Source organism: Durio zibethinus, chromosome 4 (genome assembly GCF_047325235.1).
Source record: "Durio zibethinus cultivar Kanyao isolate XHJ-2024 chromosome 4, ASM4732523v1, whole genome shotgun sequence".
In the NCBI taxonomy this organism is placed as follows: Eukaryota; Viridiplantae; Streptophyta; class Magnoliopsida; order Malvales; family Malvaceae; genus Durio; species Durio zibethinus.
Genome location: NC_143165.1, coordinates 10,090,886 through 10,103,237, shown reverse-complemented (window position 1 = coordinate 10,103,237; position 12,352 = coordinate 10,090,886). Strand labels below are relative to the sequence as shown.

General features: G+C 29.6%; 1 protein-coding gene across 1 annotated transcript; it reads left to right on the top strand.

Moving 5' to 3' along the window:
• The first annotated feature begins 4,742 nt into the window (after positions 1 to 4,742).
• Positions 4,743 to 11,881, top strand: LOC111287283 (glycerophosphodiester phosphodiesterase GDPDL3-like). The gene is made up of 9 exons (XM_022877698.2): positions 4,743 to 5,000; positions 6,101 to 6,394; positions 6,846 to 6,961; positions 7,097 to 7,604; positions 8,099 to 8,137; positions 8,286 to 8,570; positions 9,019 to 9,161; positions 10,622 to 11,102; positions 11,195 to 11,881. The coding sequence occupies exons 1-9, from the start codon at positions 4,886 to 4,888 to the stop codon at positions 11,497 to 11,499; spliced, it is 2,286 nt and encodes a 761-aa protein (XP_022733433.1). The 5' UTR covers positions 4,743 to 4,885; the 3' UTR covers positions 11,500 to 11,881.
• The last annotated feature ends 471 nt before the right edge of the window (positions 11,882 to 12,352 follow it).

Here is a 12,352-nt window from a genome sequence, read left to right as displayed (position 1 = left end):
GCATAAAACTACTTTAATGAAAGTGACTAAAAGAAAGAAAAGTCCAGAGATGTGGCATGGCATCACAGTTTGGAAACCAAGCAAATGTAAATAAAGTAATAAAATTTTTTTTTTTTTTTATTCTTCAATTCATTAAGAAATTTACAGGTTTTTTAAAATTTATAAATTGTCTAACAATAAAAAATCATAAAAATTCGAATATAGTTATTTTACATCTATATTCTAAACCTTAACAACTTACATCAAAGCTACTTTTCATCTAATTTATTTATGTTAAAGTGTGATACTGTTCCAATGCCTTGGCCCTCTTTATGTAACTTACAATTAATAATGTATTGCTTTAGATAATAATGAACAAAGGGTTCACTAATTTAATTTATAATAATGAACAGAGAGAACATGGTATAATTATTACTTTTTTTTTTATATAAACATAACAAATGGAACCTTTTCCTTTTGTAATTATTTTTATTGGATGAATTAATTTATACATTGATCAATCTATAAAAACATACATGAAATAATAATTATCGCTATTAAATCCTTTAAAATGATCTAAAAACTATATATATTTTTCATCTAATTTATGTATTTTAAACGTTTATTTGAAAAATTAAATTTTAATAATATACATTAATTAACATTTTAAAATTTTTATAATAGTCATATGATTTATCGATAAAATATCAAAAATTTAATTTTAATAATTAAAATTTAATAAAAGTATAATTAAATCCCAAATTGAGTTATTGAACTTAGGATTTAGAGTCGTTAAGAGAATTTTCACCTTTTTTTGCAAGGTTTTTGTTTTTTTTTGTTTTTTGTCTTCTATAATTGCTTTGATTGAGTATGAAAGATGTTTCACAATAGAAATGAAAATGAAAAGATTCTCTTCCAAAATAATTACTTTAATTTATAGAAGCAAGCATGGCACACATGGGTCGTTGCAAATTTCAAAGATGGATTGAGAGAAAAAAAAGAAAAAAATTAATAATTCATTTTGACATTGTCATGTAGAAAAAATATTGTAGTTTTGCTGAAATTCAAATATCAAGGGGAATATAAGCCTTAACCTTTTTTTTATTATTATAAATTATATTTGAAATTCATTATCTATGTTATTACCAATGATCAAATAAAAATTAATATTTTTAAAACAATAATTTTTTTTTCATTTAAAGAGAGGAATGATTGAATTTAAAATTTAATTTAGTAAAAAATTAAATTTAAGTATAAAAATAGTTTTAAAACATTTAAAGAAAAATTAAAATAAAATATAATATAAAATATCCCTAATCATATTTAAAACAAAAAACAGCTTCAAATACAGTAACCATCAATTTAACCAAAACACAATTTGGTGTTTAAGCATTGACTCAAGGTCAACCCTTCAAAATCCTAAGTCTAAACACATAATTTGTCTAATCTTTCAATTTCATCCTCAAGATTTTATATTGATTTCCCACTTTGCAACAAATTTTAGCCATTTTTTTCCTCCTTGTGGTGGACTGGTAGGATCCCACTTTGGAACGTGACCGTTTTTGCGCGTTTGCGTGACCCCACGGTGGTGGCTTTTGCCATGTGGGAACTGCCGTGGACCCAACCACTCTCTTAATGATCGACTTAGTGATGCACTCCGAAAATAAATTTGATTTGATTTTAAATAATATATAAAATTATAAATTTTTAAACTTTTATTTGAATTTAAATCGAATTTTTATATAATTCGGTATTAATTCTACAAATTTGGTTTTAAGTTTTAAATTTAAACTTTTTTATTTTTTATATATTATTTTAATATCATTTTTTATAATTAAATAATTTAAATATAAAATAATTATTTTATTTATAAAAATTTAAAATACATATAAAACTTTAAAAAATTTATAATTTAATTTTTTTATTTTTTAATTTAAAATTCGAGCTAAATTATACATATATTTAAAATTTAAATTTAATTTAAATAAATAAATAAATTAAACCGTACTTAATAAAATATTATAATTTTAAATCAATTTTTAATTTAAAAATTTTACACTTCTACCCTCCACTTCATCCAGTTGCTGGCTTGGGTTGGAAGGCTCGAGCCATGAAAAAAAAGAAAGTGGGTCCAGTACTTTTGACTAATTCAGTTCAGACATTCAATGGCTGGGATCGGCTGTCCCTCTAATTGGCGCAGGCGAGGACATTTGCGGTGGTTATTATTGGTTTTGAAACTCCAAACCATCATGCCAGTGGAAAATATTTACTGAGAAAGAGTCTGATCCACGTTTCTAATTCGGATCTCGTTGTTACTCTGCATAATTTTTTTTTTCTATATTTTTATAATACCAATCGATATTTTTCATTTGTTTGGATTTGATTTTTTAATAATCTTACGATATATTTTTTATATTAATTTAATTAATTTTAACCATTTAAACATAATACAATGATATTACATAAAATAAAATAAAAAATAACATAATTTAAAATTTTGACAAAACAACATATGAATTTTGAGAAAAATATGTTGAATTTAATGTATCGATATAAATTATAATATAAATTTTTTATCAAATATATGAATTACCATCTAATGCATTCAAGATTTTATCCTCCAAATGTTCTTCAAAGATCGAACTCAATTGATAAGAAAATGAAACTTTTCTTCTTATTAACCGGTTTAATCTTGTTGATGTTTTTGTTTTTCTATGTATAAAAGAAGAAAAATGGCTAAAATAATAAAAGAATCATTGAATTTTATCATTTTATTTATATAAATATTTATATTTTTATTACATCAAAATAAATTTTTAATTTTTAATTTATATTTAAATAGACTCTTAACTTTTGATTTGTACACAAATAAACCTTTAGCATGAATCAATCTTTTGTTTCAAATAAAATTTCATTTGAATACAAATAAGGGATAAAAGTTTTTTTAGTATAATAAAAATATATAAACTTATTTAAAAAATCTAAATCAGGATAATGTGATTTTAAAAAAGATCAACAAATACACATCATGACTTTAAAATTAATATTTTCATTTGTCAAGTTTAAAATAACTAATTTTTTACAATCGTTACATTTATGAACAAATTATCATATACAAGGTTTTGATTTACAAAAAAGTTAATTTTTGCATAATACTTCATTTTTTTTATGAAAGGTATAACTTTTTATTACTAAATTAACATTAAAAAAGATTTTTTTAATCTTTGATACATAATTTAAATTTATAACTTTTTTATCCACTTAATAGTCAACAAAATCAACATCCACACTCGTCAAGTTAATATACATTTGACTAACATGTTATACTAAAAATGATTTGTACTTAGACCTCTCGTCATAAAATATGCTCGTCTTCACTCATTCATCCAAAATAAGATTGCCCAATTACTATTATTAATGTCTCATCGAAATATTATCTCACAATAAATCAATTAATTTTTAATTTACTTATAATCATTAAAGGTAATCAACGTTACTTTGGGATTATTAAATGAGCCATACTTAATGGCTCTATTTCAAGTTCCACATAATATTTTCATCAACTCCCAACAACATCGATTATATTATCTATTATCTCATGTAAAAGGTAAAAAAAAAAGTCTAAGTATGATAATTTTAAACCTTTATCTTTTAAGCTTTCCACACATTCTCCACAACTTTCCTTCTCCATCCAAAAAATTTAAACACTTAATTAACTTAGCGAAATGCATCATAAAAAATCAACTTCGATGCCCTTTGATCGTATTTTTCTATTGCAAGTATAGATCATTTATTTGTACCAAAAACACCGTCAGCATAATTGTTTTAATGCAAAACTTGATATTGATATTTGTATATATCATGTATTGTTAAATAAAATTAATAAACCTAAGTTGAAAAAAATAATAGTATTAAATAGAAAACCTGGTCAAATTGTTGCTTTAGTTATAAATATTTTATTTGTAGGGTACATATCATAATAAATTACCATTCTATTATTGTAACAAGATTATGAGTGTAAAATAAAAAAAGTTAGATAAATAATTTGAGAATAGGATAATTTTTTGTTTGATTATATTATTTATTAAGCTGAATAAATAATCACAAATAACGTTTTAAAATTCGTTCATCAAATAAATAGAACACAAATATAGTAAAATTTATTCATTCGTTCATGTTTAATTTGTTTACATTTGAATGTGTAAACAAACATAATATTTGATGAATAATTTGTGAATATATTTGATTTTTATTTATTTATATTCATCTTAAACTTAAAAAAAAATGCGAATAATATTTTAAAATTCATTAATTAAATAAATAAATTACAAATATATAAAATTTGTTCATATTCGATTCATTACATATTTAAATAAGATTTCTAGCTACTTTTTTTTTAATTACATCTAATTACCTAGGAAATATAAAGGAACCATAAAAAATTACATGTAACTTTAAATTTATTCTTGCAATAAATTTCTTTTTACTTTCCTAAATACAAATTCACCATTAAATATATAAATAAAGTAAAAACAAAGAAAACCTCAAGTTTAAAATTTTAGGGATCATGATAATAATGTGGAGGCGGTCACACTCAATCGTTGTCCCGCAGCTTAGGACAAAAACCTCTAAGCCAAGAACCTTCCTCAGACCGGTTGGAGCCGAGCTGAGGACAACGTATAATTCGGTCGAGAGAAACTCATTTAATTGGATAAAAATAATAATTAATTAAATTTTAATAATATAAATATCTGAAACCAGCAAAAACAAAGCCAGCCTAAAAGTTCAGTGTTTTCCTCTGTTCTCTCTCTAATCTTGTACGGTTTACGAAGGACAGGAACAAACAGACGGCGGAGATCAGTGGCGGAGCTGAGCTCGGTTGTCAGCGGAGGAGATTTTACCGGCAATGGGAAGCTTACGTGGCATTTCGGTTGCCATTTTGGTAGTTCAAGCTTTGTTAGCTTCAGTAGCTTTGGTTTCTGCTCAGGGATCGACTCGTTCTCGTTGGCAGACTCTAAGCGGTGGGTTTCTCTTATTTAGATTCTTTCTTTGTTTTCTTTTATAAATTAATCAATTGATGAGATAAATTTATTTTCTTTTGGTTATAGTTTCTTTTTTTTAGTTAGTTTTCTGTTTGGTTGATGAGAAGGAGGAGGAAATGTTGAGGAAATGGCTTGTTGAGCTGGAAACATGTTCGATTTTTCCTGTGTTTGGCTTAATTGTAAGCTTGTTTTTGTTTGGTTTCCTCGAAAGTGAAGGAAATGATGAGAAAATTGCTCAATCTAAGCTTACTTCGAGCTACTTGAGCTGTTTGGATTTTAGTTAGTTTATCTTTGGTTTCCAGGAAAATAAAATGGTGAGAAGATTGTTCAAACTATGCTAGTTGGAGCTTCACTTTTTTTTCTTAAATATTTAATATTTTCCGTTTGTTTGCAAAGAAAGCGGAGGAAAGACAAAGCTTTTCAGATTTTCTCCTTTTTCCTTAAAGAAAGAAAATTTTGTCTAATTTCTCTTTCATTCCTATAAAAGGTTGAAGAAACGATAAAAAACGCGTGTTTTAATGATTTCCAACTTACTCAAAGTGGAAATCTTTCCCTTTTCTTTTTACAAATTTTCTATTTATTTCATCTATTCAGTAGTTAAAAATTTTCAATTTTTGTTGATGAGAAAGTGAAACAAATTGATGGAAAATGCAGCTTCAAGTCTTTCATGATTTACTTCTTTGAATATTTTTGCTTTCTATTTTGAGTCTTCGTTCTTAAACTATAATGGGATTTTGTTCTTTATTAACAGTTTGGCTTTTTTTTTTCTCTACCAAACAGCTTGAATAGCATAATTAACTAAAAATTTTGCTAAAATTTGTTTGGTTATGAAGAACATTGATGAAGAGCAAATACGATATATTCCAACATTTTACAATATGAGAAGTAGACGTTCTTCAGGGCAGGTTAAAATTTCGATATCCTCACCTGTCAGCATAGTGAGCTACAACATTTCAGTCTATAGATACATAAAAGCATTTAACATTAGCATTCATATCAGACAAAGATTTTGTAAAGTTCGTTTTACTTTTTAATTTTCTGTTGTTCAATAAGCTTAAACTATTTGATTCCTTTTGCAGGGAATGCACCCTTTGTCATAGCACGTGGTGGATTTTCTGGAATATTTCCAGACTCTAGTTTCATAGCTTATAGCTTCGCTTTATCAACTAGTCTACCTGATGCAATCTTGTGGTGTGATGTGCAATTAACAAAAGATGCAGCTGGGATTTGCTTTCCTGATCTTAATCTGGATAATAATTCTGACATTGCACATATTTACCCGCATGGGCAGAAGGCTTACCTTGTTAATGGCGTCTCTACCAAGGGATGGTTTTCTGTTGATTACGCTCTCAAGGATCTAGGAAATGTTTCTTGTAAGTTCAGCTAACAATTTATCCTCTTTGTGTTTTTTTTTTTTTTTCCTGTCATCATCAATGTTCTTGATATCATTCATTACTTTTGTGTTTGTCGCCATTCTCATTATTATCATTATCTTCATAAACTTTGCTTGATGTATGGTTAATGAACTTGTGAGTGCCAAGTTCATCTAATGGTGTCAAAATAAGTTTTAGTTTTGAATCATCAAACACTGACCATTAAAAACCCAGTTCAAGCAATTTTGCAATTAATTAGGTAATTAATTCTGAATTCTGATATGCTTGTGCTAGCAGTCATGTCAACATTATTACCTATTGAGATTCAGCATGTTTTTTCAGTAAGTTTGTTTCTTGACTTGCTTTGAAATGCTCTAGTAGTAAATTCTTCGTGCTTTCTGCTATTTGTTTGATGTATCACATTCTAATGTGCAATTTGTTATCTGGACAGTAACTCAAGGTGTCTATTCTCGTTCCAATAAGCTTGATGGCAATGGTTATCCAATTATGACTGTTCAGGATATATCTTCAAATTTACAACCTCCTGGTTTTTGGTTGAATATTCAGGTATAGGATTAATCAATGCTTAATAATTCCTTTGTCTTACTTTTTCACTCTTGTCTCTTCTTATCCCGGTATTAAATTAGTATAACTTCATCTTCCTGTTTTTGGATTTAATTGAATGCTTTTCTATTTTTGCAGCATGATGCGTTCTATACACAACACAACCTGAGTATGAAAAACTTTATACTTTCTGTAACAAGAAATGTGAATGTAACTGTTGGCTATATCTCATCACCGGAGGTGGCTTTCTTGCAAAGTATTGCAGCACGTTTCCGAAGAAGCACAACAAAGCTTGTCTTCCGGTTTCTAGGACAGAAAGAGGTGGAGCCTTCAACCAACCAGACTTATGATTCTCTCTTAAAAAATCTCACATTTATCAAGACATTTGCCTCTGGAATCATTTTACCCAAGTCTTATATCTGGCGCGTAGATGCAGATCTTTATTTGCTATCTTCTACCTCTGTTGTCTTGGATGCTCACAAAGAAGGGCTAGAAGTTTTTGCATCTGACTTTTATAATGATGTTCCATTTAGCTTCAATTACTCCTACGATCCAGTGGCTGAGTATCTTCAGTTTGTTGACAATGGTAACTTCTCTGTTGATGGATTGATATCCGACTTCCCATTATCTCCATCAGCAGCTATAGGTAAGTTATATACCAGTTTGTATATGCAATGTCAGTTCTCGTATATTTCTTCAATTTGTTTTTGCATCTTATAAAATGTTATTTACTTTTTAACTTAAATTATGGTGAAATTCTCATTATTCCTATTGAGCCTTACTTGTCTGATTGACTTGTGCTGCCATCTTGGAAATGTCTTCCAAATTTTTGTAGTTTTCACAAATTAGGGAGTATATCCTGCTGTACGACTAACAGGGTGCACCTAAGAATCTTCCACTTTTTTTTTTCACCTTGGTTGCCTCATGCTGTAGTTGCATCATATGAATAAGAAGGTGAAGCGAAACTATGTCTGCCTTTTCTATCTCTCTTTACTGTTGTGGCCTGACATGCCCTACACAATAACTTAGACTGATTACTGAAAGAAATGTTGTCTGGTTTTTACTAGATATCATTATCCTTTGCTGCTAATGGATAAGAACCATTTTCGATGAGATGCTAACTTTTGTTTCATATTGCAGATTGCTTTGCTCATCTAGGCAAAAATGCTTCAAAACAAGGTGTGTCATTATACAATGCTTCTGATCAAAAGATCTTATTTTTCTTTTTGAGAGTTAGTGGTAACAGTCATGAGATTATGAGTTTCAAGGCACCAACAATCGTTTTAAGGTTTATCATAACGTATTTTATTTTGTCGGCATGCTACAGTGAACCTTTTGGTCATCTCAAAAAATGGAGCAAGTGGAGACTTTCCTGGTTGTACTGACTTGGCATATTTAAAAGCAATTAAAGATGGTGTAGATGTTCTTGACTGTCCTGTTCAAATGACAAAGGATGGAACACCTATTTGCTTGGGCTCTATAAATCTGATAGATAGCACAACAGTTGCTCAATCAAGTTTTAGCAATCTTACAACAACAATTCCAGAGATTACGCAAGGCAGTGGAATATTTACCTTCAACATGTCATGGATTGATATTCGAAACTTGACACGTAAGTTGAATTTAGTTCTCATTTTGCTTGTTCTTTATTGTACTGAACTTTTGCTTTGTTTTATTTTTTCTTTTGGAATGGGTGGGATGTCATCTATAGTCTCTAATAGTTTTCGAAACATAACATGTTGAAAATAAAAGTTGTCTAACTCAATAAAGATTGAATTTTGTACATTATGTTGAGTGGGTATTTTTGATGCTTTGTGAGTGCTCCTCCTCAAATTTTTTTCTGTGCTTGAAAGATTGTTACCCATAACCTTGTTCGAGGAGCATGACTAAAATCCCTGCTTTGGGAGATAATGTTTCCGTGCATACTATGTCAGTTTTATTTACTTTGCCTTATCATCTAAGTCTGTGTTTTAGTTGCTGAGATTTAGCCGTCTTGCTGTTTCTTAAATAGATATAATTGGCATTAATTTTTTTGTAATCTATCATTACTTTCATTGTAGCTGTAATATCAAGCCCACAGTCAGCTTACAAATTGTTTCGAAATCCGAAGTTCAAAAATTCTGGGAAGTTCTTAACTTTAGATGATTTTTTAGCCATGGCAAAGAATGCTAGCTCTCTTTATGGTGTCTTAATCAGCATAGAGGTCAGTTCGTGCCATTCTATACTTTTCCTATTCAACTTTCAAGTTTCTTGCATTGGAGTTTACTGCCGTAATTTTTATTTTCTACTTGCATTATTGAACCTAATGATGGATGTTAAGAGGTTAGGCACTGTGAATGGCAACTATGGTTATCTGCTGTGCCGGTGGGTACTGTTTGGTATCCTAATTATTCCGAGAAACATATCAGATTGAGTCTTAATCATAACTATGGTAGCTGTGGGTTATGCCATGTAGAAATATATTGAACCAAATGGTCAAAGAAACATAGAAATGTAGTTTCATAAGAAACTGCCACCATTATGAACTTGACATCTGTAGATACATTGCCTAAATCACTCTAAAGTTCGCTAATTCTAGGGTTTCCAAAACTTTTAATGCTCTCATCATAACTGAATATCACTTGAGATTTAAAGATCATTCCTTTGTTTTCCAAATGTTGAGATCCAGATAAACCTATCTCGTAGGAGGGAAAGACATAGATGAAATTCCTTATGTGAAGTTTGTGAAGTTTTCAATTAGAAACTAATAAATAAAAACTAAAATCGAAAATCAAAACTGATAGATTAAAAATTTTTGTTACATAAATCAAGTGTGCAAAATTAGAAAAATATTTTAATAAATTTTGATATATTTTTAAATAGACATTTTTTGTAAAAATATTGACAATTTTTACTGTTGAATAAGTGTCGTTAAAATTTGAATTATAAATAATTTTTTTAATAATTTTTTTTTACGTATGATTGATTTTCACATTAAATTCTATCAATTTATTGGTTTTGATTTTTTTATTAAAGTTTTTATTAAATCATTTTTAAGAAAGAATTTCACAAACTTCACTTAAAAAATTTTATGTAAGTTTTGTCTCTTGTGGGATGTCTTTCTTGTATTTAAACTATCATATTCGGTTTGAACTTACTTGCAAAATAATGTAAGAAAATCATAGATACTGCAAAAGTGTAATCTTCATGATTATTTCCCCTCTATGGTTAGCAAAATCTTCTTGGGTATCTACATGTGTCCCTATTTTTCCTTGACATTCTGTGAGTAAATTCCAATCTTCTTTTCTTTCTTTGATTAAAAAAAAAAATTCCCTTCCCCTGAAACTCTAATTTGCTTAAAAGCCTCTTTTGTGAGCCAGTGGTGGATCCATATTCAAAAGTTGTAAACCTCAAAAAGAAAATTTGAAGGAAAAACTTTCCCGGGACACCTCCAAAATTTTTTCTTGGATGCCCCTTTTGGTTGATAGAATTAGCAAATCCACCCACAATTTTACATATATATATATGTGTGTGTTAAGTGGACACATCTAGAAAAAAAATCTTGGATCAACGGCTATTGTGAGCTAGCTATAAATGTTGTAATATTTGTATTTCAAATGGTTTCTTCCTTGACAACATAACAGGAATATTTGTGAAGATTTTTGACTTGTTTATTCCTTTCAGAATGCTCCTTACCTTGCAGAGCAGGGATATGGTTTAACTGATGCAGTACTTAATGCTTTGAGCAAAGCTGGCTATGATGAACAGACAGCTCAGACAGTTATGATCCAGTCCAGTAATAGCTCTGTTCTAATGAAGTTCAAGAGTAAAACCAACTATAAACTTGTCTACAAGGTTGATGGAGATATCGGTGGTGCTGAGAGTACAGCAATTGACGACATTAAGAGATTTGCTAGCATTGTGGTCATTAGCAAGGACTCTGTCTTTCCTGAAAATACAGCATTCATCACTGGTGTTACGGATGTTGTCCCAAGGCTACATAAAGCTAATCTCTCTGTATATGTTCAAACCTTCAGTAATGAGTTCGTATCTCAAGCATGGGACTACTTTTCTGATGCAACTGTTGAGATCAATTCCTTCTACACTATAGCTGGTATTGATGGTGTCATTACAGACTTCCCAAAAACATCTAATAGATACCAGAGTAAGTGCTTGCCGGTTGAATGTTGGCACTGTTATATGCAGAAGCTATAAAATTTTCATAGGATTGGTGTTGATTTGATAATCTTTTTGTAGGGAACCGATGCTTAAACAGAGGCGACAAAACACCTGGTTATATGAGCCCCGTTGAGCCTGGCAGCCTTTGGAAATTAATCACAATTGACTACTTGCCACCAGCTGAAGCTCCAAATCCCTACCTGAATGAGGCAGATGTTAGTGAGCCCCCTTTGCCTCCTGTTGCCACAAAAACCACCCCAACTTCAAGTCCATCTGGTACTGCAACAGCCCCAGCATCATCACCAAATGGACAGCCTCAAGTGTCTGCTTGTGTCATGGTGCCGCTTATGGCTGCGCTTCTTGCCATGTACTTGCTGTTTTGAATCTGTAGAAGAGTCTGTCTGCTCTTAACCATTTTGCCCCCTTCCTTTTCTCTCATTGCTTGAAGATCAAGTAGCTTGAAGCTTTTGTTGCCGGCCGGAGTTCGTGCAGCAAACACCATTTCTTGTTAGTTCTCTTCCCCTCTTTATTAATCAGATCAGAATCTATGGAGAAACTAAGGGAAAAACCTTGCAGAGCAGAGAAAAAAAAATGTATAGTATTCATAAAGGGGAAAAAAATTTTAAAAAGCCTGAGAGTTTGAGTAGGTATTCCTGAGTTGAAATCTTTTGTTATAGATTTGGTAATTCATGTATTTATATTCTGTAAAATATTAAAATTTGTATATTTATATTGTGTTATACACGAAAGTTGTGTTATAATTCATGTGGACACGTATACTGATTATTTTTATTATTCAAGATCTATTATACAAGTAAATATTTTTTATATCAATGAGAAAGTTTTTACTTTTGCTTACAATTTGACATACATGATCCTGATTAGACTTTCCGGCTAATTACAAAAGTTTGTATAAATCTAGGCATTTATGTTGTTTTGGTCAATTTTTTACTATTTAATTATTCTTTCGATAATCTAAATATGTAATGACACCGATCAAGGCATGAAATCAACCAACCTCGGTACTTTTGTATCGTTCGATCAAAATCTTGATCGTCAAGTTAACATCAATATCTTGATTTATGTCAAGTTAGCAGTTGATGATTGTCGTGTCAGAGAGCATGCTAATTGGTTTAACATTTGATTAATATCAAATAAGTTAATTAATCATGTAAGTGCAAATTTTGTATTGAAAATGAGGTTTAGATCATAGATAAATTCATTCTCAAAGAGTCT